Raw genomic sequence first — 22,851 nt, 5'->3', positions numbered from 1 at the left:
CATCCAATGGGTTTTTAGACAATTAACCAAACTGATGGTTTCCACTCGTACAGACAGTCAGTGTCATTGTTACAGGAACGAAACTCACTTTTAAAACACTTCCTACTGCAGTGGGTGTGTTCAACAACTGAAAGAGCCACATTCATTACAGAGTCAGTCACCTTTTTGGCGAGAGGTACATTAACATAACATTCAGTCATGTATTCCCCGATATGGTAGGAGACTTATTTCCTGACAACAGTGTCATCAGCTGATTGTCATCTGTAGTGTGTTTGGACAGTTTATAACATGGGGCGTCACCTGGCGTCACCCCAACTGATCCCCCGATGTAGTCAGGAAATGTCAGGGCATTAAGGACATATTAAAACACCATTGCATTGGTCAAGGCGCAAAGACATAAAAACATGTCTCTGACTCAAAAATGTATCTGATCATGAAATATTTCCAGAGATGATAAAAATATGTCTGCACAAGTTTCTGCAATATGTCTGTCAAATTTTAAACTGGGAATTAGATTCCAAGGTTTTTGGCAACAGACCTTACATTGTTGGATAAAAGACCTGACGACTGAATTTGAGAATGTAAGTGATATGGGCCAATGAGAATTTCAGTTTTGTCAGAGTTAAACTTGAGACAATGATTTCACATCCTGACTTTAATGTCTGCTGGACAGTTAACAATTTTTTTTTTTCTTCACCGGAAGATTATTGTGCACACACAGTACTGTAATAATGTACATAACAATGGAAGGAGATGTATTGCCTACTTATAATTTATCCAAGGGGAAGCATTTATGAAGAAAATAGGATTGGACTTAAAATTTGACCTTAGGGCACAAGTTATAGGAATGAAAATGTGTCAGATATATTAAACCGATCCAAAGCAGTCCCAGATATGCCAACCCACTGCTCTATCAGTAACGATATAATGATCAATGGTGTCAAATGCTTTAATCGAGTCCAACAAAACAAGTACGGAACCAATGTTAGTATTCATTCATTTGCGACTCGAATAAGTGTAGTCTCAGTACTGTGGTGCTATCGAAATCCCAATTGTCTTCCACGGCTGCCAGAACTTTTCAAATGAATGGCAATTTAGAAGTTTGCCTGTAATTGTGTTTCAAAGTCAATACCAGTTTCTTTAGAAGAGGAAGAACACAAGAGATCTTAAAATAATCAGAGAATGATCCAGAAGCTGGGAAGCTTTTAAAAATGCAAAGCAAGTATGGGACTACTTCCAACACATTTGGAGGGTAGACCGTTGTTATTTACTTACTTACTTGTTACAGATTAAGGTGACTAATTGACAATGTTCTCTGAGCGTGGACTGCAATACTGAACTGAGTGTTCTCCCTCAGTAGGACTTTCTTTAATTTTGTCTGTCTTTCTTTCTCTTTCTGTAATTCTAATCCTTTTTCATCAACTAGCCTGGTTGAGACGTTCATCACGTTATCAGTGAACTGCTTAATATTTCAGCAGGCGCATAGCACAAAATGTTCTGAACCCGTCTCAAAACCCCAAAATGTACAAAAGGCTCCAAGGAGGAGCACAAACGCTTCTGCCTTCCTGCTGTACAGTGCCTCACACATTGACAGAGACACAATGTGTTCTCCTTTTTTTCCTTCTGCAACGCTTTGCTGCCTCTTAGAACAGGAAACATATTTAAATTCAGAGGACAAAGAGCATGTTTGAAAATTGCTTACGGTTGAATAATTTAGCACAGAACACGGCATGCTGTGTTTGCTATCTGAGACACCCTCTGGAAAAGCAAATTGGCTCTGGAGAAGAGTGCCACTTATGGCTAATTTAGACTTCGTTGCAAGACCCAAAATTCACCCATTCTCCTGCAGCACAAGTTATCTACCTCGGACAGTCACATAACGTTCAACTACAAGTCAGAACTAGTGTAGGTAAAAAGGTGCTTGGAAATATGAGGATATCTTTGGGGGTGACTCAAAGGATTTGAACAAATACATGCTTTTCTTATAGTGACACACACGCCAAGTTAGAGATCGTTTGGTCGGACGCTTTCCGAGTTACGCCCGGGACAGAGTGACACACACAGATTTTGTAAATGAGATAGGAACCCACGTCCATTTGGCTTACATAAAAGGTTTGCATTCCTAGAAAAGGACAGGTAAAAACTAAGGCTAACTACTAAGTAGAAGAAAAGGGAGCGAGTTGTTGTTTTTAATACACCTACTGATATGTTTGACATTTGTCATGAGCTCCTTCAGAAGAACATTAGATGCCGAGCCACTGTCCGCCCCTCAGCAGGTATCGGTTGCAATTAATCATGTCACCTTAGGATAAAGGCGCTATAGAAATGCAGGCTATTGATTACAGACCAACAGGCGAATGTTTGTAATCTGTGTTGCTTGAAACGCATCATTAACCATGAATTATGATTAGAGAATTAAAGATTTTGGTAGTGATGCGGAACACCTCACTCTGAAACATTATGAGTTTTCTGCTCAGAGCCGTGATATTATTTGGGGATGGAGCAAACTGTGCCTGATTTGTAAAGTTTCTGATGTTGTTGGTGACCTGAATTTTACAGGATTTTCTAGATTAATAATTGATGTTTTGTGCAGAAGTGAGGAGTCTGTGGTTGATCACAGCAAGTCTTAGCAGTGTTATCTCTTCTTTTTCCACTCTTCGTGCTTACACCTTAAATTCCTATTTTCGACTCTCCTTTCAGATAACTCCATGAGCTCCTTAGACTGTAAGTACTCCACTTTTCTTTTAACCTTTTGTTGCATTACTTTGTGTATATAAGCATTGTCGCTGTTGGGCAGAAATCTCCATATTTTAATTATTATTTTTTTTCTTTTCATAAATGAATGCCCTATTTTGTACTTAGGTGTATGACAGTGTCACACAAAAGTATCAAAACCTTTGCTGTTTAAAAAAGAAAAAAAACATACTTCCGCTTGCCCAAAATTCTGCTTGCCCAAAACAATATAGGTGCAATAAATTATTTGGTGCTGTTTCCACTCAAGGTAAATTGTATGTAGTACTGTATGTGTGGAGATCAATTCCATTAAGGTTATCGAGTGTGCCTTGCAATAATTATTTACATCAATTTAATACACAGGAATAAGGCCAGTGTGAAACTTTACTTTCAAGCAGCACATACTGTAGCTCTGCTTGTTTTCAGTCATTTCTCTCCCTGATAAATCATCCTCTCAACAAGGCAACCTCCCCAGGGCAAGGACATTTCCTCTGGTCCCGTTCATTTAATGAGGCCCAAGGAGAGAGAGACGCTTGAAATCTATTTGGGGTGTTTTAAACTAGAGGGCCGACCCAGTGACGTCGACTCAGCAGCTGTAAGTCATAGGTAGTTATTGTTGCTGGTTTGTCCTGTGTCACCTGCTTCAGCTCCAGAAATAGATGAGGCAGCGGTAATGCAGCTGGCAGAGATGGGCTTCCCATTGGAGGCCTGTCGGAAGGCAGTTTACTACACTGGAAACATGGGCCCTGAGATGGCCTTCAACTGGATCATAGCCCACATGGAAGAGCCTGGTAAGACCACCTCATACATGTGAGAACATGGAGATAGATGATAGATGGATAGATGGGTGGATGGATGGATGGATGGATGGATGGATGGATGGATGGATGGATGGATGGATGGATGGATGGATGGATGGATGGATGGATGGATGGATGGATGGATGGATGGATGGATGGATGGATGGATGGATGGGTTGGTAGGTAGGTACTGTAGGTAGGTAGGTAGGTAGGTAGGTAGGTAGGTAGGTAGGAAGGTAGGTAGGTAGGTAGGTAGGTAGGTAGGTAGGTAGGTAGGTAGGTAGGTAGGTAGGTAGGTAGGTAGGTAGGGAGGTAGGGAGGTAGGCAGTTAGCTAGATGTATTGTTGAATGAATGGATAGATAAATAGATAGATAAATGGATAGATGTGTGTACACACAAACAAATTATAGTGATTTACATTGTAGCCATACAGTACACCTGTTGTTCTTTTCCAGTTACATTCAGGGAGGCAGGTTTGGTCATTTCAAACAAGATTTCATTTTTTATTTAGTTATTTAGTTATTAATGCAAGAACAATGGCTTCTATAAAAGCATGCTAACTTTTCCAGGAATAGATAAAGCCGGCAGTTTCTATTGGATTCCCCATCAATGATGTCACTAGTAGGCGGGTTTCTGAACTGTCCACAGCCCTCCTCTGAGACACAGACAGAGTAGACAAAAATTGTACCAATATTATAATAGAGTAGTGAGGACCAATTATATGAAGATAGGTTGAATATGGGAAGTAGTCCTTTAAGGTCCGTCCAAGAACAATAACTATAAGGAGAACTATGAATATATCGTTTACATCTTCTCCTTCTTTTTTTTATTTTTATAACTCAAGTGGCTGGCGGAGTCCACAACCCAACTAATTTATAACAACAACAAATCTAAATTCTCTTCAACACGCCACTCATTTCCACATAATGTTCATCGTCATTGTGGATCACATCGTTATCGTTATGACATGGTGCACAGTGCACACAGCCATACACAGCCATACACAGACACACCACACATGTAAACATATCTGTGATTATACATGTGTGTGTGTGTGTGTGTGTGTGTGTGTGTGTGTGTGTGTGTGTGTGTGTGTGTGTGTGTGTGTGTGTGTGTGTGTGTGTGTGTGTGTGTGTGTGTGTGTGTGTGTGTGTGTGTGGGGGGGGGGGGGTGTGTGTGTGTGTGTGTGTGTGTGTGTGTGTGTGTGTGTGTGTGTGTGTGTGTGTGTGTGTGTGTGTGTGTGTGTGTGTGTGTGTGTGTGTGTGTGTGTGTGTGTGTGTGTGTGCGTGCGTGCGTGCGTGCGTGCGCTCCTACTGTGGAAGAATTTAGAACAGCCCCAACAGCAGTGTTTTTCCCTCGTCTATTGTCATTAAGGGAAGCTCAGCCCCGAATAAAGAATGAAATGGAGGACAAAAATAATTCCTACCTGAATCATGTAGGGAGGAAGTCATTTAGACACAATCATCCCTGTCTGTCAGAAATGTCTTAATTTCCAGCTTTGGGAGGAAATACAGAACATATCATTTATTTATTTATTTTCCCCCCAACACAACATGCATGTTCATGTGAAGAAGGAAAAACAAATGTGTTCAGCAATTGCCATCTCGTTATCTTGAGCAATTACCAAAGACCCAATAATGTTCAAATAACTTGTACGACCTCCCTGGTTGAGAAGTTGTTAGAGAAATCTTGATCTCTCCTCCTGTTCCTCCTCTCTACTTCCCCCCATTCTCCACCTTTTTCACAATGCCACCACTCTCTCTCCCTCTCTGTCTGTTTCTCCCTCGCTCTCTCTCTCGCTCTCTCTCAGACTTTGCGGAACCCCTAGCTCTGCCATCCATCATTGATCCACTGCTAGACGGACCGTCGACCAGTGACAGCCCGATGACCTCCGCCCCACTGCTAAACTCTCCACCTGAGGAGAGCATTGCCATCCTCACCTCCATGGGCTTCCCTCGCAGCCACACCGTCCAAGCCCTCAAAGCCACGGTCTGTGTTTTGCTCACTCTATGCATAAGCCTCCCTTGATATTTGTGTTAAAAGTAAATTTTATTCCCTTTTCATACCTTCACACGATACTAGTGCTAGTAATTACGTTCTGGATATTCTGTTAGTTTTTCTGAAAACTCGTACAATTTAGAACAGTGATTTACAACAGTAGTTCTAAAAATATTGCAGATATGCAAGCTCACAGCTTGTATTACCTGCTACTTTTGAAATGTTTTGAAAAATCTTGAAAATGTTTTATAATTTTGATGACTACTAATTTAGAGGGCATTTGTGGAATCAGCCTCAGGTCTTAATGGGTTAAGCACTTAACCCTATGTACTAAATTGACTGGAGGACCCAGAGGTCTATACTAGCCTCACTTCTTTTACACCAAATGTCTTCGGCAAAAATTGCAGATCTACTAGCTCAACGCATTGCAACGCTTTGTGAGCTTGTAGATCTGCTATTTTGGACAAATGTTCGCCCACAGAACATGGACGCTAGGGTTCAAGTGGTTACATTTATTCTGTCCACTCTCTGTATTCTGTAACTCTATTCACTAATAATTCTAATTCTGTGCATTCTCTTCACGTCCGGCTTTTAAGTTTATTCTGTCCACTGGCTGCATACATTCGCTTTATCTTCTAAAAATTAAGTTAAGTTTGTTCTGTCCACTCTTTTTATACCTTCAGTGTACAACATGTATCTAGAAATAATCAAGCTAAAGTTTTCTTTAGATCTGCTACTGCACAAAAGTACAAATTTAGCAGTACTTTGCTGCACATAAAACCATGTAAAATTACCTTCACTTGATCAACTAATCATTTATCATAGTTGATCAAGTGAAATAATTTATGTATCTGTATATGTAAAACACTGAAAGACGAACAATAAAACAACGCAAATGCCAAAACTGTTTGTATATCCAAACACTAAAACCAACACCCTAAAACCCACCCTGACGTGACCTACTTTAACATCTTTACCTTGCACACACTAATTATATAATGGACACATCCTGGCATCCTGATGTAGGCATGTAAGAGAGGTGGTGTTCAGATGGGTTGTGTGAGGGTTCCATGTTGAAAACCAAGCTCATAAAGGTTCTTGGCTGGCCTACTTGTTAGCTGCTCTACACTGGGACTGTAATAGATCATCACTGCCCTCAGCGATTAGACATGTCTGCTCTAAATGCTGTTTACAAATAGTCCACTGCTGATGCTGCTTTTCTGCTCTAGCAAAATGCTATCTGGATGTATTACACACAGGGCTGTTGTATCATCTCCTTAATCAACACATTTGGAAATATACAGATACAAATACAATGTGCTGTAGTATAATTTTTTTGTTTTCTTCTGCACGAAAGAGAATGAATCCTCATCAGAGTCACGGGGTGCCTGTTTCCAAATGGTTGCTGAATCTCTGGTTTCAACTTTGCCTCATCAGAAAAAAATAGATCGGCATGGATTAAAGTTCTCAGTCTGGATTAAAGTTCTCAACTGATTTCAGTCATTTTTATAAGAGTATTAAAATGGATCAAAATAGCAATAGAGTTTGTGTTAAAACCCTAATGGTCTCGGATATGTCCGAAGCAAAAGTTAAAGCCTCAATCTGCTATTTCTTGAATTGGTTGGCTGTAAGAACATAGGTTTTTAGAATGATAATACCTAAACATCGTAATTCAACATAATTTGTCAATTGTTTAGGAAACACAGCGCTAGTGTGAGGGGCTCCTTTCATACCCCTTTTAATAAATCACAGATTAGCACCTAGAAATGTCTGTTTTTGCTTTAATCCTTGGATCAGCAGATGAGTGGTACTCTACTGAAACAGACATCTGGCTTCCTTGTTCATCACCCCTAATGCCCTGTCCACAGTTTTTGAGGTGGAAAAAAAGAAATGAAGGGAAATAGAGCTGTGAATCAGCGAGGGGTCTTGCAGGCAGTCTATTAATAACCCAGACACAAGGCGGAGGAGGCATTCAACCTCAGTGGCCTGATGGCTCACTTGTCTGAACACTAAAAGGAGAAGCGATCTGCATCACCAGGTGCCCCTAACCCTCTACTTTCCCTTCTTCACTCCCGCTCTCCCTTCCTAACTCTCTCCCTCCTCGTGTATGTGCACCTCACACGTTCATTATCTATGAATCATGCCTCTTTTAATTAAAAGCAGCAAAGAGATGACTGAGACTGAGCAACTTGCACAAAGATAACTGCCACACTTGGCGGCAAAAGGGTGAAATGGTGTCACGGCTGGGACAAAGAGCTGGGTGTGCGGCTGTTGACTGCTTGAAGATGTGTAACTAACAACTTAAACATTTACATTATATCCGCTGATTCAGGACTCAGTTGTTTGACATGTAGATTATGGTGGACAAAACAATGATTTAACAGAAAAATGGAAGTTAAATCAAAATGTTAAAATTAAACAGAATTTTAAATATACAGGACCTGTTGAACTGAACTGAAGAGAACGTTGTTGTTCCAACTGAATTACAGAACAACAATCTGGAGCGAGCGCTGGACTGGATCTTCACTCATCCGGAGGAGGAGGAGAGCGAAGCACTGTCAGACCTGGGTGACACGGAGCCCAATGACATCGCCTTCTCAAATGCCAACTCCCTCAGTGATTCCACGCTGTCACCAGATCGGGACACCTCGGGTCCACGGGTCAAAGATGGACCGGGACGTAAGTGACTGCTCACTTACTCACAATTTCACAGATTACTTCTTGAAGTTTGTTGTTTTATGCGATGCAAACAGTAATGGGTGAGCTGTCTAGAAGAGGGCTCGCCCTTATATATGTCCCCCAAAGTCTGTTTTCAACCGTCTGTCCGTATGAATCCATACTAGGCCCAACTACTCGGAAAAACCCCATCCGGTTTTGTAATACCCATACCCGTTCAATTGTCAGAGTACCTGTTATACCTGTCTGTCTATGTCCCTTTTATGCCCATATATGGAGAACCATGAAGTCATCAGTGTATACCCATATATGGGCATATCAATATATGGACATATCGGTCGGATTGGCGGTTCTGGACAACCAGATCTCCATATATGCCTAAATATGGGCATATCAGTCAGATCGCGATGCAATTGGGGAACAATGCAAGTTGGGAATGCATGCCCAACCCAGTTATGCAATACCTGTTGTACCCGTTGTCAGAGTACCTGTTGTACCTGTCTGTTCGTCTGTCTGCCTTTTATGCCCATTATGGAGATCCCTGATGTCATCAGAATATGAAAGTACTGGGTAAACTGTTGCACCTTTCTTTGTTCTTTGCTAAAAGTTGACAGCAGGTGGGGTGGTCTCAAAAACATAAAGGAAAACTGCCAGAAAAAGACTTGCTCGCTGCATAAACTATTAAAGAAGATTCCTTAGACAGAGACTCTTTTATGTTTACATGCTCATGAAGTGCTCTGTGCGCATAGTGAGGTGTGCAAAAAAATTGCAAACGTTTCGGTCCTGGGACCTTTGTCAGTGCTATATGACTCATATACTGACATACACTGATGAAGGTCAGTGAGCACCCCTTTTGTGTATATTGTTTTAAATAATTAACTTAAATTTTGTATTGGAAGTCAATGGCTGTCAGATCAGCTGAAACTTTGCCCAAATATGGAGTCATACATCATAGATATGTCATAGATGACTGACATCATAGACTCCAAATATGGAGTTACCACCTGGCCTGACGGTGATATGAGTTCCACTGAGCGCACCTCTCTAGTTTAGAATACGCACCCCTTGCATGGAGATCGGTTGTGTTTATTGTTGTCCAGGCGTATATTAAGATAAAATAGTAGTTTCTCTCTTGGTGTCAAAGCAACAGCAAACATGGTGAAGGAGCAGTTCAGAGAGACAGACGTTGCTAAGAAAATAAGCCACATCTTCTTTGGGATGCAGTCTGCAGAGCAGATGCGTCAGCAGGCACACGTCCAGGTGGTTAGCAAGAACCTGTACAGCCAGGACACCATGCGCACCCCAGTGCCCTATGGAGTGTTGGACCACCGCATGGGCACCAGTGAGAAAGACCGTCCCTGTGAGACATGTGGGAAAAATGTGGATGTTTGTTTAGGACATTATGGCTACCTGGACCTTGAGCTGCCATGCTTCCATGTTGGCTATTTCAAAGCCATCATAGGAATCCTACAGATGATCTGTAAGACATGTTCCCACATCATGCTGACTAAGGATGAGAAACTCCAATTCATGGATTCTTTGAAAAGGCCCAATCTGGCCTATTTACAAAAGCGAGACTTGAAGAAAAAGATCTCTGACAAATGCCGCAAAAGGACAATCTGTCTAAACTGCAACGCGTTCAATGGACTGGTGAAAAAGTGTAGCTTGTTAAAGATCCTCCACGAGAAGTATAAAACCACCAAGAAGGTGGTGGATCCGTTCGTGTCGGATTTCATCCAGTCATTTAACATCGCCATAGAGCACAACAAGGAACTGGAAGGTTTGCTCACCATGGCACAGGAGACCCTAAATCCTCTGATAGTGCTGAACCTGTTTAAGAGGATCCCCGCAGAGGACGTCTCACTGCTGCTGATGAACCCCGAGGCGGGGAAGCCCGTCGACCTGATTCTCACCCGCCTCCTGGTTCCTCCCCTCTGCATTCGGCCCTCAGTGATCAGCGACCTCAAGTCAGGCACAAATGAGGACGACCTCACTATGAAGCTCCACGAGATCCTCTTCCTCAACGATGTCATTAAGAAGCACCGTACGACAGGAGCAAAGACCCATATGATTATGGAATCCTGGGACTTCCTGCAGCTGCAATGTGCTCTCTACATCAACGGCGAACTCTCTGGAATCCCGCTCAACATGGCTCCCAAGAAAGGGGCCAGGGGTTTTGTCCAGAGACTCAAAGGAAAACAAGGGCGATTCAGAGGTAACCTCTCGGGAAAGAGAGTGAACTTCTCCGGGAGAACAGTGATTTCCCCAGACCCAAACCTGAGGATCGATGAGGTGGCTGTGCCTGTGCATGTAGCCAAAATCTTGACTTATCCAGAGAAAGTAAATAAAGCAAATCTGGAACTTATGAGGAAACTGGTTCGTAATGGCCCTAACGTACACCCTGGAGCCAACTACATTTACCAGCGCCACACACAAATGAAAAAGTCTCTGGAATACTGCAACTGTGAGAAGATGGCCCAGGAGCTGAGGTTTGGTGACGTGGTCGAGCGACACATATTAGACGGAGACATCGTCCTGTTCAACCGACAGCCATCTCTGCACAAACTCAGTATCATGGCCCACATCGCCAGAGTCAAACCTCACAGGACTTTCAGCTTCAACGCGTGTGTGTGCACGCCGTACAACGCTGACTTTGATGGCGACGAGATGAACCTTCACCTGCCTCAGACGGAAGAAGCCAGGGCTGAGGCTCTGGTCCTGATGGATACAAAAGCTAACCTTGTGACTCCAAGAAATGGCGAACCTCTTATTGCTGCCATTCAGGACTTCTTGACAGGAGCCTATCTCTTGACCCTGAAAGACACCTTCTTTGACAGATCTAAAGCCTGTCAGATAGTGGCATCCATCCTGGTGGGGAAGGATGAAAAAATCAGGATTGCTCTCCCCCACCCAGCAATATTGAAGCCCACGACTCTGTGGACAGGCAAGCAGATATTCAGCCTCATCCTGAAGCCCAGTAAGGAATGTCCAGTCAGGGCCAACCTTCGCACCAAGGGCAAGCGGTACTGTGGCAGGGGAGAAGACCTCTGCTCTAATGACTCATTTGTAGTGATCCAGAACAGTGAGCTGCTGTGTGGCACCATGGACAAGGGCACCCTGGGCTCTGGCTCCAAGAACAACATCTTTTACATTCTCCTGAGGGACTGGGGACAGCTAGAGGCCGCTAATGCCATGTCCCGTCTGGCCAGGCTGGCCCCTGTGTACCTCTCCAACCGTGGCTTCTCCATGGGTATAGGTGATGTGACGCCAGGCCAGGGTCTGCTGAAAGCCAAGCAAGACCTACTGGACGAGGGCTACAGGAAGTGTGACGAGCACATTGATGCTCTGAAGACCGTCAAGCTGCAGCAGAAACCTGGATGTACTGCAGAGGAAACACTGGAGAATCTCATCCTGAAAGAGCTGTCCGTCATCAGAGATCATGCTGGCAGTGCCTGCCTCAGGGAGTTGGATAAGAGTAACAGCCCGCTGATCATGGCCCTTTGTGGCTCCAAAGGCTCTTTGATCAATATCTCCCAGATGATTGCTTGTGTCGGTCAACAGTCCATAAGTGGCTTTCGAGTGCCTGATGGCTTTGAGAATCGCTCCCTGCCTCACTTCGACAAGCACTCCAAACTGCCCGCTGCCAAAGGCTTTGTAGCTGACAGCTTCTATTCTGGCCTGACACCCACTGAGTTCTTTTTCCACACCATGGCTGGCCGTGAGGGTCTGGTGGACACGGCTGTTAAGACTGCAGAGACTGGATACATGCAGAGGCGTCTGGTCAAGTCCCTGGAGGATCTGTGCTCCCAGTATGACATGACAGTACGCACCTCCACTGGGGACATCATCCAGTTAATTTACGGTGGCGACGGTTTGGATCCCGCCGCCATGGAGGGCAAGGATGAACCGTTGGAGTTCAAGAGAGTGCTAGACAACATCCGGGCTGTCTACACATGTCAACATGAGTCTGCTTTCAGTAAGAACGAGCTGGTCCGCACTGCAGAATCCACCATGAAGAGAGGGGACTTCCTGTGCTGCAGAGACAGCTTCCTGGAGGGGGTACTGAAGTTCATCAAGAGTATGTCAGAAAGGATCAAGAAAACCAGAGACAAGTATGGCATTAATGACAATGGCAGTACAGAGCCAAAGGTCCTCTATCAGCTGGACCGCATTACCCCTACGCAGCTGGAGAAGTTCCTGGAAACATGCAGGGACAAATATATGAGAGCCCAGATGGAGCCAGGTTCAGCAGTTGGGGCTTTGTGTGCCCAGAGCATCGGGGAGCCTGGCACCCAGATGACTCTGAAAACCTTCCACTTCGCTGGAGTCGAATCCATGAATATCACCCAGGGTGTGCCTCGCATCCGGGAGATCATTAATGCCTCCAAGAACATCAGCACGCCAATCATCAGTGCCCATCTGGATACGGAGGATGATGCAGACTTTGCTCGTCTGGTGAAGGGAAGGATTGAGAAAACTCTTCTTGGAGAGATTTCAGAGTACATAGAGGAGGTATTTCTGCCTGATCACTGTTTCATTCGGGTGAAGTTGTCATTGGAGAGGATAAGGCTGCTAAGACTAGAGGTGAATGCAGAAACTGTCCGTTACTCCATCTGTATGTCTAGACTGAACGTGAAGCCGAAACACATTGCCGTACACGGTGAGGCGGTGGTATGCGTATCTCCCCGGGAAAACAGCAAAAGCTCCATGTACTATGTGCTGCAGTCTCTCAAAGAAGATCTTCCTAAGGTGGTGGTTCAGGGAATCCCAGATGTTGCCAGAGCAGTCATCAACATAGACGAACAGAGTGGCAAGAACAAATATCACCTGAAGGTGGAGGGGAATAACATGCGCGCAGTCATGGCAACGCATGGGGTCAACGGGATTAAGACCACGTCAAACAATACTTCTGAGGTGGAGAAGACATTGGGTATTGAAGCAGCCAGGACCACTATCATCAAGGAGATCCAGTACACCATGAGCGACCACGGCATGAGCGTCGACCGACGCCATGTCATGCTCCTTGCAGACCTCATGTCCTATAAGGGGGAGATTCTTGGCATCACCAGATTTGGCTTGGCCAAGATGAAGGAAAGTGTCCTAAACCTGGCTTCCTTTGAGAAAACAGCAGATCACCTGTTTGATGGTGCCTACTTTGGACTGAAGGACTCCATTTGTGGTGTGTCTGAGTGCGTCATCATGGGCATTCCCATGAACATCGGCACGGGTCTGTTTAAGCTATTACATAAGGCTGACAAGGATCTCTCTCCACCTGAGAGGCCTCTTCTCTTTGACTCCCCTGACTTTCATATTCCTGAAGCCCTCTAATCACCCTCACCTGTCCTCATCGCCTTAGCCAACCGCCTCGCGCTGCGGGGCGTTGCGGGCTTGTGGATCAGCTATTTTCGGAAAAGCTGTTTGGTGTAGAGGAAAAAAGAGCTGACCGAGTATAGAGCCAATGGTCAAGTTTACTAAGTATTGAGGGTTTAAGTGATTGAAGCTCACACATTGACCGTTTTGGGCCTGGGTCCCGTTGCTCTGGTGTGGGAGGATCATGTCATTGCTGTCGGGTGGTCCAAAACTGTTACTAGGAAACGTCAAAATATTACCTGTGTTCCAATGGATCCTGTGTTCCAATGTATCCAGTGTAGTTATTATTTAGTCACAAGCTCTTGTTACTTTTCATTGGTTAATTATTCATGAAACCCACAGACAGACTTACCCCCTTCACTTTCACAATTTCCCCTCATTGGTCGATCTACAGACTCGATGTGATCTTGTGGATCGGCTATTTTTGCTACCTTTGCATGACACTGTTGTCAGTGGGGATTCATTTACAAAAGAAAACATTAAAAAGTTGAAAAACGATGGTGCAGGGTTTCTACGCGACGGCGGCGATATACGGTGTGGCGGGAAGTGCGTTGTGTGTTCTGTGTGTTGGGGCTTGCCAAAATGTTGACATTTCAGCATTTTGTGGATGCAGGCTCTAATTGCACAGAGTGTATGGGGTGTTTTTTGCCGCACTGTATGGTCTCCTCGCATCGGGGCGTGAGATTTGGGTTCAAAATCGGCAAAGTGTGCCTTTAATCTACAGAGATCTACATGCTTCCACCCAAATGACAGCATAAGTGTTGCCGGTTAGTTTTGTTTAGGTGGGTGGCTTAACACATGGAATGCCAGAGTTATTTCAGATTTTTTTGCTGTTTTATGCCAGAGATTTTTCATTGAGAAAAAAAAAGTACTCAGGAGCCGAGATACAGAATTTTTAAGTTAACAAGGAAGTGGATGGGAGTCTAAATCTTCAAAAAATCATATCTCCTTGGTCTTTGGGTCAAATTTTTAAAAAAAAATGTAAAAAAAAAAGAAAAAAAGAGCTACAAGCTCACAACGTGTCACATTTTGGGCTTGCGGATCTGCTGATTTCGGTGCACTACACAGACATGCAATGAAGTATAAATTAATTATTAGAATGTGCCTGTTAAAATGTTTTGCATTTCCCTCAGGAACCATAATAGTCCTGATTCGAATGTCTGTACTTTATGTTCTGGGTCTGTGCTACAAACAGACTTATTTTGATTTCACTTACAGGGTAAAATGCTTTCAATGCAGACAATGATGCCATAGGGCCTTATGATTTAAGTGCAAAGTGAGTTGGACAGTTCATTTTTTTTTTCTTGTAAAACATGCTTTATTAAAAAAACAATTATAGGAATGTTATGCAGTTTATGCATCAAGATGTTTTGTGAGTCTGTTTCTGGTGATGTATAAAACATACAACACTAAAATACCTACATCTACAAACACAAGACTTGTTTACCTCTGGTTTTAACAGTGTATTTAGGTGCAAACCTCTATTTCTGAAATGTGTTTGCTGTCACATAGCAAGCACATTGGAATGGTTAAATGATGGCAGAGGAATTTCTCATCAGTTCCTACATTGTATGGAGCATCAAGTTTTGTGTGTGAATGTATATTGTGTATATTTTGCCTGTGAATAAACTAAAAGAAAGAAAAAAGGGAACATGTCCCCCCAAAATCCTTGTGTTTTTAATTTGGTTAAACCAAAGTTTACTGTAAATGTGGTGAATATGAAAGGGATAATTGTCAGCGCGCTGGTCGTTGTTGACGACCAGCGTGCTTACAATTATCCCGCTTATTACACGGCTACTTAATAAATTGACCCAAAAGTAACAACAAAACGAAGTATTTCCTTGCTTACAGCAATGAAAGTATTCCATAAATGTTGCGCTGGGCGGACACGGTCGCCTCGGAAAACAAGGAAGTGTAGTGGATCAAATAGAATACATTTTTGGTTACTGCATTATCTATTTCTCGCTTCAAATGTTTTCAAAAACATTCTTGAGGGCAACATTTAGTTGTAAATGACATGGTGTGTTTGTTTACATCGCTGTCATGTTGGATACAGCATAAAATCAAGCAGCGCAGGTTGATATGAGCAGGTGCTCTGAGTCTTTGATTAGACAGCTGTATGTTATTGAGCTCATCGGTCATTATCAAGAAATAACACACAGCTGAATTCAGCGATTGACCAATCAGAATCAAGCATTCAACCTAGCCGTTTAATAAGGATATTTATACCTCAACACAGAAAATGAGCAGACCAGCTAGGGCATTCTGATTGACTGAAACATCATGTGGGGGTACATTAAACATTGCTAACGTCAGCAGGCAGAGCAGACGACCAGACGTGTAGAATTTGTTCACAGCTAAAGACAGTGTTAAACTTATGTAGGAGCCAGTGGGAGCTGAGCTCCCAGAAGGAGGGGTCCGAGCTCCCATGAAAGCATACTGTACATTTGGCAGTCTAACAAATATATGACACAAGTCTTTGTTTGATTTCTGTTTTTCTCAGGATATGAGCTCTTTGCTTTCATCAGCCACATGGGAGCATCTACAATGTCTGGACATTATGTATGTCACATTAAGAAGGAAGGAAGGTGAGTAATCTACTTCACAATCAGTTTATTTCAGGAAATACATGTTCTTAGAAATATAATTATTTCGTTTTTGATAAATAGAGGAAGCCTATTTAAAGAGGTTATTATTATTATTATCATTTATTTTTATTTTTATACATTTTATATTTGTTATTTTACTTAACCACTTTCAACCTGGCCTCCCTATTTTGCGCATATTAGGTGAAAATGTTCAAAATGTTTCCAAATTAAAAACAATATCGAATATAGCAGATCTAGTAGGTCTGCTATTTTCACAATTCGTTGCACGATGAAGTACATATAAAAATACTGCTTGCCCTCATAGCAGGTGAATAGGTGAATCCACACTATTTGACACTTACAGAAAACTGTGGGCCCTCCTCAAATGTTCTGCCTTCCCTCCTTCCAGGTGGGTGATCTACAACGACCACAAAGTTTGTTTGTCTGAAAGGCCTCCTAAAGACTTGGGCTACGTCTACTTTTACCATCGACTGTCTAGCAGTTAGAGGGAGCTTAGCCCGTACCCCAATGCCCCGCCCCCTCCACCGTGCAACCTTACAGAGAACCGCATTCTCGTAACCAGAGGACCGGGAGACAACAATAATAGCAGCAGCTACCGTTTGAAAATGGTGGGACTAACCCCTTCAAACCAGCCGTGGGGAGAACGGTTCGCCTTACTATGATGTCATTGAGGAACAACCAGGAAACATTCAACACTGCTGTGGTCAAAAAGGGGAAAGCAATGTGCTTTTGGTGCGTCTATGTTTATTGTGTCTTGCTTTAAATGTGTATTTAAGTGTGTTTTTTGTCTCTACAGTGTAGGTACAGAGGGATGTGTGCAATTTCCATGACTGGAGTGCTATATAAGCAACATAATATCACATATCGGTTATTATTATTAATTCTTTCTGCCTTCAGCTACTGCCAGTATTTTTCAAAGTGGTATGTTTTAAAGGAAAATAGTATTTACACTGACATGGCATTGAGAGTGCTTTTTTTGCCAGACCTTAACATTTGCCAACTGTAAAACTTGGCAACAACAAAAAAAATATCAACAAATTGCTTTGCTGTGGGGACTTTTCCATTATCTCATGGTGTGGAAATACATCTGAATGTTCTACTACTACCCCTGGGAAACTTGAAAGGACATTAGGAATTTAAAAAATGTTTTGGGTTGATCAAAGAACGTGGAAGAATTGACCCAATTGTAATGGTTCACAATTAAGGGGAGGAGAAGGGGGAAATGCTAATATCAAGACTGGAAGCAAATCTACAGTACATGCAAGTTTGTTACTGTTAGTGCAAAACGTGCTTTGCACTATGGCAACTGGCTATCAGCTAAAGTAGTTCATAATTTTTATTTATTTCCCGAAGGCACTTTCAGAAAAAAATAGATTATTTAATATATTGCTTCTGAAGCAATATGATTAGAATGTGAAAAAGAATGTGGCAACCCAAATTTCAACTGCTGCAAGTTCACTATATCCTTTCAATGACTGAATGTTTTTCATTATGCAATTCATACTAGCCCTCAGACAGGTTCATTTGTGCCCATTTTTGCCACCTATCACCACTCTGTATACAGTATACTGTATATAATGTATGGGGAATGTCCTCCATCCTGCAGGGACTAATTTCTTTCATTACATTTTTGCTGAAGGAAGTACAGTCCTGGCATGCAGTATTCTACAGCAGGTGCAACAGGCCCAGTTTACACAGTTGTTGGACAAAATGAGATTGTTTTGATAGGAGATCCCATTAACCAACTGCTGAAAAAGAAAATATATACAGTATATTTGCTCTTGTCTTTCTGCCTTTATACTGTGGCAATATGCATTACAACTGAGCGTACAATACTGCAGTTTTTTTTGCAACTCTTTCCTCTACAAATGTGCATTCTTCTACTTGAAGACATGGTGCAATGCTGAATGTAAGACGTCATGGTACTCACTGCAACCAAAATCTGATGTTCAGCTTTAATGCTCAGATATATCAAACACAGAACTCAACTGGCCCTTTAGTGCCTAGTCACCACCTTATACTGAATCGATCAATGACTCACTCACTCGCAACTCTTCCTACTCATGTACTTAGTTGCTATGGTTTTTATGTCCCAGATAGGATCAGTTTTGTTGTACAATACTTATAAGTATGTATTTATAATTCTACAGTCATTCTCCATTGATGATGTTTCAGCAGGTGCAATGCCTACAGTATACTACTGTATACCTTTGTTGTAGTTCTTATGACAGACCTGCAGTGTACTACTGTCTAGCTTTGTTGTAGTTCTAACTACAGAGTTCAGTGTGTGCTACAGTACATGGCACTTGAAGGACAGTGCGTTGACTTTAATCTTTTACTGTTTGTTAGGTCTTGACAAGGCAATGTAAAAATATATGGTGTCAGTAATTGTGTAGTGGTGCATTAATATAGGGGACAAACTCCTGTTCCAGGATTCTGAGATGCAGTGAAGCCAGTGGTCTTGCAACCTTCGAGAAACACACTCTCGTAACCAGAAGACTGGAAGACGATAACAAGAATAGCAATAGCTGCTGTTGAAATGATGGAATTTGGCCCAAATCGGCTAAAGTTATTTATTACATTTCCCCACATTTGTATTCAATTGTTTCATGGGTTTTACAGTATACATTCTTAAGATCAAAGAGAAGGCAAGCTGTGCAACAGTACTGAACTGCAGTGCCCTATATCTGAAAAGTAACTTTGAGGACAGTTACCTGGCTGTATACTCAAAAGCTAGAGTAAAGGTTGCAACAACAATACTAACTCATCCCAGGAAAGCCTTAGGTTGATTGCTGAGTAGAACCCGGGTCCCCTGAGTTGTTTTGGGAAGAGAATGTTAGTTCAAATTGATCCCCCAACACCTATTGTTGTCTTGTCAGACTACATGATATACAGCTGCATTGGGACATTCTTGAGGCCTCTCTCTCTATGCAAGTCTTGTGATTCTACCCCCAACACACACACATGCGTGCACGCACGCACGCACGCACGCACGCACGCACGCACGCACGCACGCACGCACGCACGCACGCACGCACGCACGCACGCACGCACGCACGCACGCACGCACGCACACACGCACACACACACACACACACACACACACACACACACACACACACACACACACACGCGCACACACACACACACACACACACACACACACACACACACACACACACACACGCAATGAGACAGAATAAGTAGAATGTATCTTCTCTGTTCCTTGTTCCATGGGAGGTTTGTCTTGCTCATTCTAAATGAAGGGATTTCAGACTTTCATTCTGTGCAATTCTGGTCATTTCCATGCACCTTTGTCTCCCCCTCTTCTTTCTGCTGTAGTCTGAACCAGAGGGTGGCTGGTTAATTTCTGTTTCTGTCTGTTTTTGTCCTTGTTTTCATCTCAGCTTTCCCTTCATCTTATCATCTCTCTCTATCTCTTGTGTTCTCTGTAGGTTGCGAAAGGTACAGTAACGTTTACCTTTTGTGTCACAAAACGCCTTTGTACGGTCAGCGTGTGCACTAAGAGTTGACATTTAGTCCTTTGGCTTGTACAATTGTAGTTTTGTGAGTTTATTCTCTTTTTTCATTTAACTAATTGTCAAAAAAGGTACTTCACCTGTTTTTACTTTAATCTTGTTTCCTTTTCGCCTTTTTGCAAACATGTTTGTGCCAATTCTGTAGTTTTCATTACATTCAGTTTTCTTGAAGGGAATATTTAAAGTTGACTTTTGTAATGTGTGTATTTATCCAAATGTTGCTTGGGATGCAGTATGGCAATGGTATGTTAATAGCCCTGTAATACCAATATACCCAATAGTACTGAATACTTGCAATGCTTGGATAAGTTAATAAACTACACCTTTGTTGAGTCTTGGCGCTAATATTTCTTTCAGGGTGACATTTGTTTTACCTGTTATTCATGTATGGCACAATGTTCCAGAACTCAAGACACAATATCATATCACAAGAGTTTATTTTAAAAGATTACGTTCAGATCATAGATCTCAAAGGTGCTAATGCGATTCTTGTGGTTTACAGGTATACATATGAGAGAGTAATAAGCATTATAGGTATTTCAGTAAACTATCAATTACAGTATATGAAAGTATATAATTTCTAAGTTCATTCTTTGCATCATTTCATTCATACCTGTATGCTGGATAGATAAATAAACTAAAACAAACCTGTCACACACAGAGTAACAGAGAAAGAAATGTGTTGTAGACTAAATACACAGGTGGCACGTTAAATAGAACCACACCCTACAAAGGATGCTACAATTAGCTCGATGCTACAGAGTTTTATAACTCGGTTATGAATGCTTATAAACAGGGGAAGGCACCCGATCAAGAAGCATTGGAAGAACTACATTATGTGACTCCATGGAGGATAGACTGACGTTTTAGCAATCAGACTCGGTCTAAAGAAAGGATATGAGCATTGCCCGATGTATGCTCCATCATATGATGGATCATGCTTATGCAGCCAACAAAAGCCCTTGTACAAGTAATGACTGCGTCGAGTTGTTCAGATCAGCAGGGAACTGGTGTAATCTGCCAATTATATGGGTTCCACAGGTTGGGAATCGCTGGTCTAGCACCTGCTGCATGTTGTCATTCTTTGCAACTAGCCATCCTAATGGCTTGTTGCTTAATATATAATACTGTAATTGATTTAATCATTCACTTTTCTAAACCTGGCAAGTAAAACAATATTTGGCAGTGTAATAAAATGGACCAATAGACCAATTGATTGAGCCACTGATTGGTAACTGAATGGAGGTTGTAACAGAATGCTCAGTAGAGAAAAATAGTCTTTATGTCCTTCCCCTGCTTATAACTACATCTATGAATAGTTGTGAGCACATTCAAATGTAAAACTGCTTTATAACTCATTAGAGCCGAAGACATCACCGCACATATTATATAATAATATAATATTATGTGTCCTTCACTGATAGATTTATTGTTTTTAGCTCAATGGCCATGGGGACTGTATAATGCAGGCATTCATTAACATTTGCTTCATCATTACAATCCTCTATAAACAGATTATATGTCTTCAAAAACATAACATTTTCTTTTTAAACAGCATATGAATGTGTGCACAACTGTTTCAAGATATTCTTATAAATGTGTCAGCTATTGTTTATAACCTCTTCATAGGGTGTGGTTAGTGTTGCTGATACATTTATCATTTGAATAACTAATCATAACAACTATTACAGAACGGTTATGGTTGCCCTGTTGTGGCAATGTATTCAAGCTAGTTCAAGGTATCAGCATATTTGGAAAAGGTAGTAGTGCAACACCCCACACTAATGTCTGATTTATACTTCTGCACTGAATATAGCCGATCTACAAGCTCACAAAGCGTTGCATAGTGACGCATCGTGAGCTTGTAGAGCTGTTATATTCGGTGCACGACGCATTGTGCAACCAAGTGTAAATCAGGCATTATCTGCTTGGGCCTTGCCTGTTTGCTTGATCTAAAGCAAGGAAAAGCTTCCTCTGTACAATAAGTTCTGAGTATACACTGTACACACACACCACTTCCAGCCAGTGTTGCAGATTTTGTTGCATTGTAGAAATATTGCAAGGTAACTTCATGATATTCTCCTTTTTTTTTGTTAGTTGTATTCAAAAAAGCACTTCCATGAAACTCATGCATAACATTTAAAATGGCATTCGAAGATGAAGCGTAGAGCATCTACAGTAGCATGCGATCGACCTTCAGTAGCATGCGTCGTGGCTAGGGCTGTCACACCTGAGAAGGTACAGACGTACGTTCTAGAAAAGGGAATTTTGCACGAACCTATTTCAATGCACAGCAGTATAGTGTACACAGTAGTTTTGTAAACTGAGCTAAAAAAATAGGTTTTTCTATTTCTACATAACTACGGTATTTTCATTCAAAATGCAAAAAATAAATAAACAAAAAGAAAAGAAAACAACGGCGTGATTTGTGATTCTCGAAATCACAAGTTACCAAACCGGTTTCAGCTTTGTTCTACAGTATGCTGATGTTGATAGTTAAGACAAATTGGGAATAGAGCACCGAAGTCCTGACGTCACTCGTTCATCCCCAGGTTTGCGGAAGTAATTTCTCTATGGAGAATAACATTGGGTCATCTTAGAATCGTGGTCCAAAAATAAACACCGCGTGTCGGCGTTATTGTCAGGGAGGAGGTTCTGTATCGTTTATGATAGTTAGTCACTTATATTTGATACAGTCTGTTTCTGGCGAAAATGTAACTAATTCGGCGGAAGTAACATTATCGTTTTCTCACCGTCAGTTGATGCTTCATATCCATAAGAGTCAACCCGCCGGGGTCATTTGTTTATTTTTGGAACACAGTTCTTATTTGACGCGATATTAAATACGTGTATGGGATTCAGAACGGGGGTGGAAAACTGCGAACCAGGTAGACAAACAAAGGATGTGTAAATGACGTCAGACTTCGGCGGTCTATATGAGGGACAGAAAACTTGTAGGCTACTTTGACAAAGGAACAAAGACCCATTTAACATGGCTGAAGTCTATGCTGACCAGTGTCTTTTAGGGAATTATTGGAAGTAGATTTAGTCAGCAGCTTATGGGGACTAAAAAGTTGACTACGGTGAAACGGTTTTCTTGGACTTGAGCTGAGGGTTGTGCATGC

At 42.1% G+C, this 22,851-nt stretch overlaps 2 protein-coding genes across 4 annotated transcripts in view; both read left to right on the top strand.

Moving 5' to 3' along the window:
* The window catches only part of usp13 (ubiquitin specific peptidase 13), a 44,732-nt gene extending 24,674 nt beyond the window's left edge, over positions 1–20,058 (top strand). For all 3 annotated transcript variants that reach the window (XM_080429795.1, XM_080429794.1, XM_080429793.1), the window contains exons 16-21: positions 2,701–2,724; positions 3,381–3,524; positions 5,345–5,523; positions 8,022–8,211; positions 16,082–16,166; positions 16,576–20,058. In XM_080429795.1, coding sequence (XP_080285921.1) covers positions 2,701–2,724; positions 3,381–3,524; positions 5,345–5,523; positions 8,022–8,211; positions 16,082–16,166; positions 16,576–16,672 — 719 coding nt within the window. In that variant the 3' untranslated portion in view covers positions 16,673–20,058. The remainder of the gene's footprint in view (positions 1–2,700; positions 2,725–3,380; positions 3,525–5,344; positions 5,524–8,021; positions 8,212–16,081; positions 16,167–16,575) is intronic.
* On the top strand, positions 9,364–13,536 carry LOC308086293 (DNA-directed RNA polymerase III subunit RPC1-like; the record flags this gene model as incomplete). The annotated part of the gene is made up of 1 exon (XM_080429792.1): positions 9,364–13,536. One exon carries the CDS (start codon positions 9,364–9,366, stop codon positions 13,534–13,536), a length of 4,173 nt encoding a protein of 1,390 aa, XP_080285918.1.
* Positions 20,059–22,851: the final 2,793 nt, after the last annotated feature.

Source organism: Gymnoscopelus braueri (genome assembly GCF_963280865.1).
Source record: "Gymnoscopelus braueri genome assembly, chromosome: 6".
NCBI lineage: Eukaryota > Metazoa > Chordata > Actinopteri > Myctophiformes > Myctophidae > Gymnoscopelus > Gymnoscopelus braueri.
Note: the sequence above shows the minus strand (reverse complement) of the source record. Positions and strands in the feature narration are given on the sequence as shown.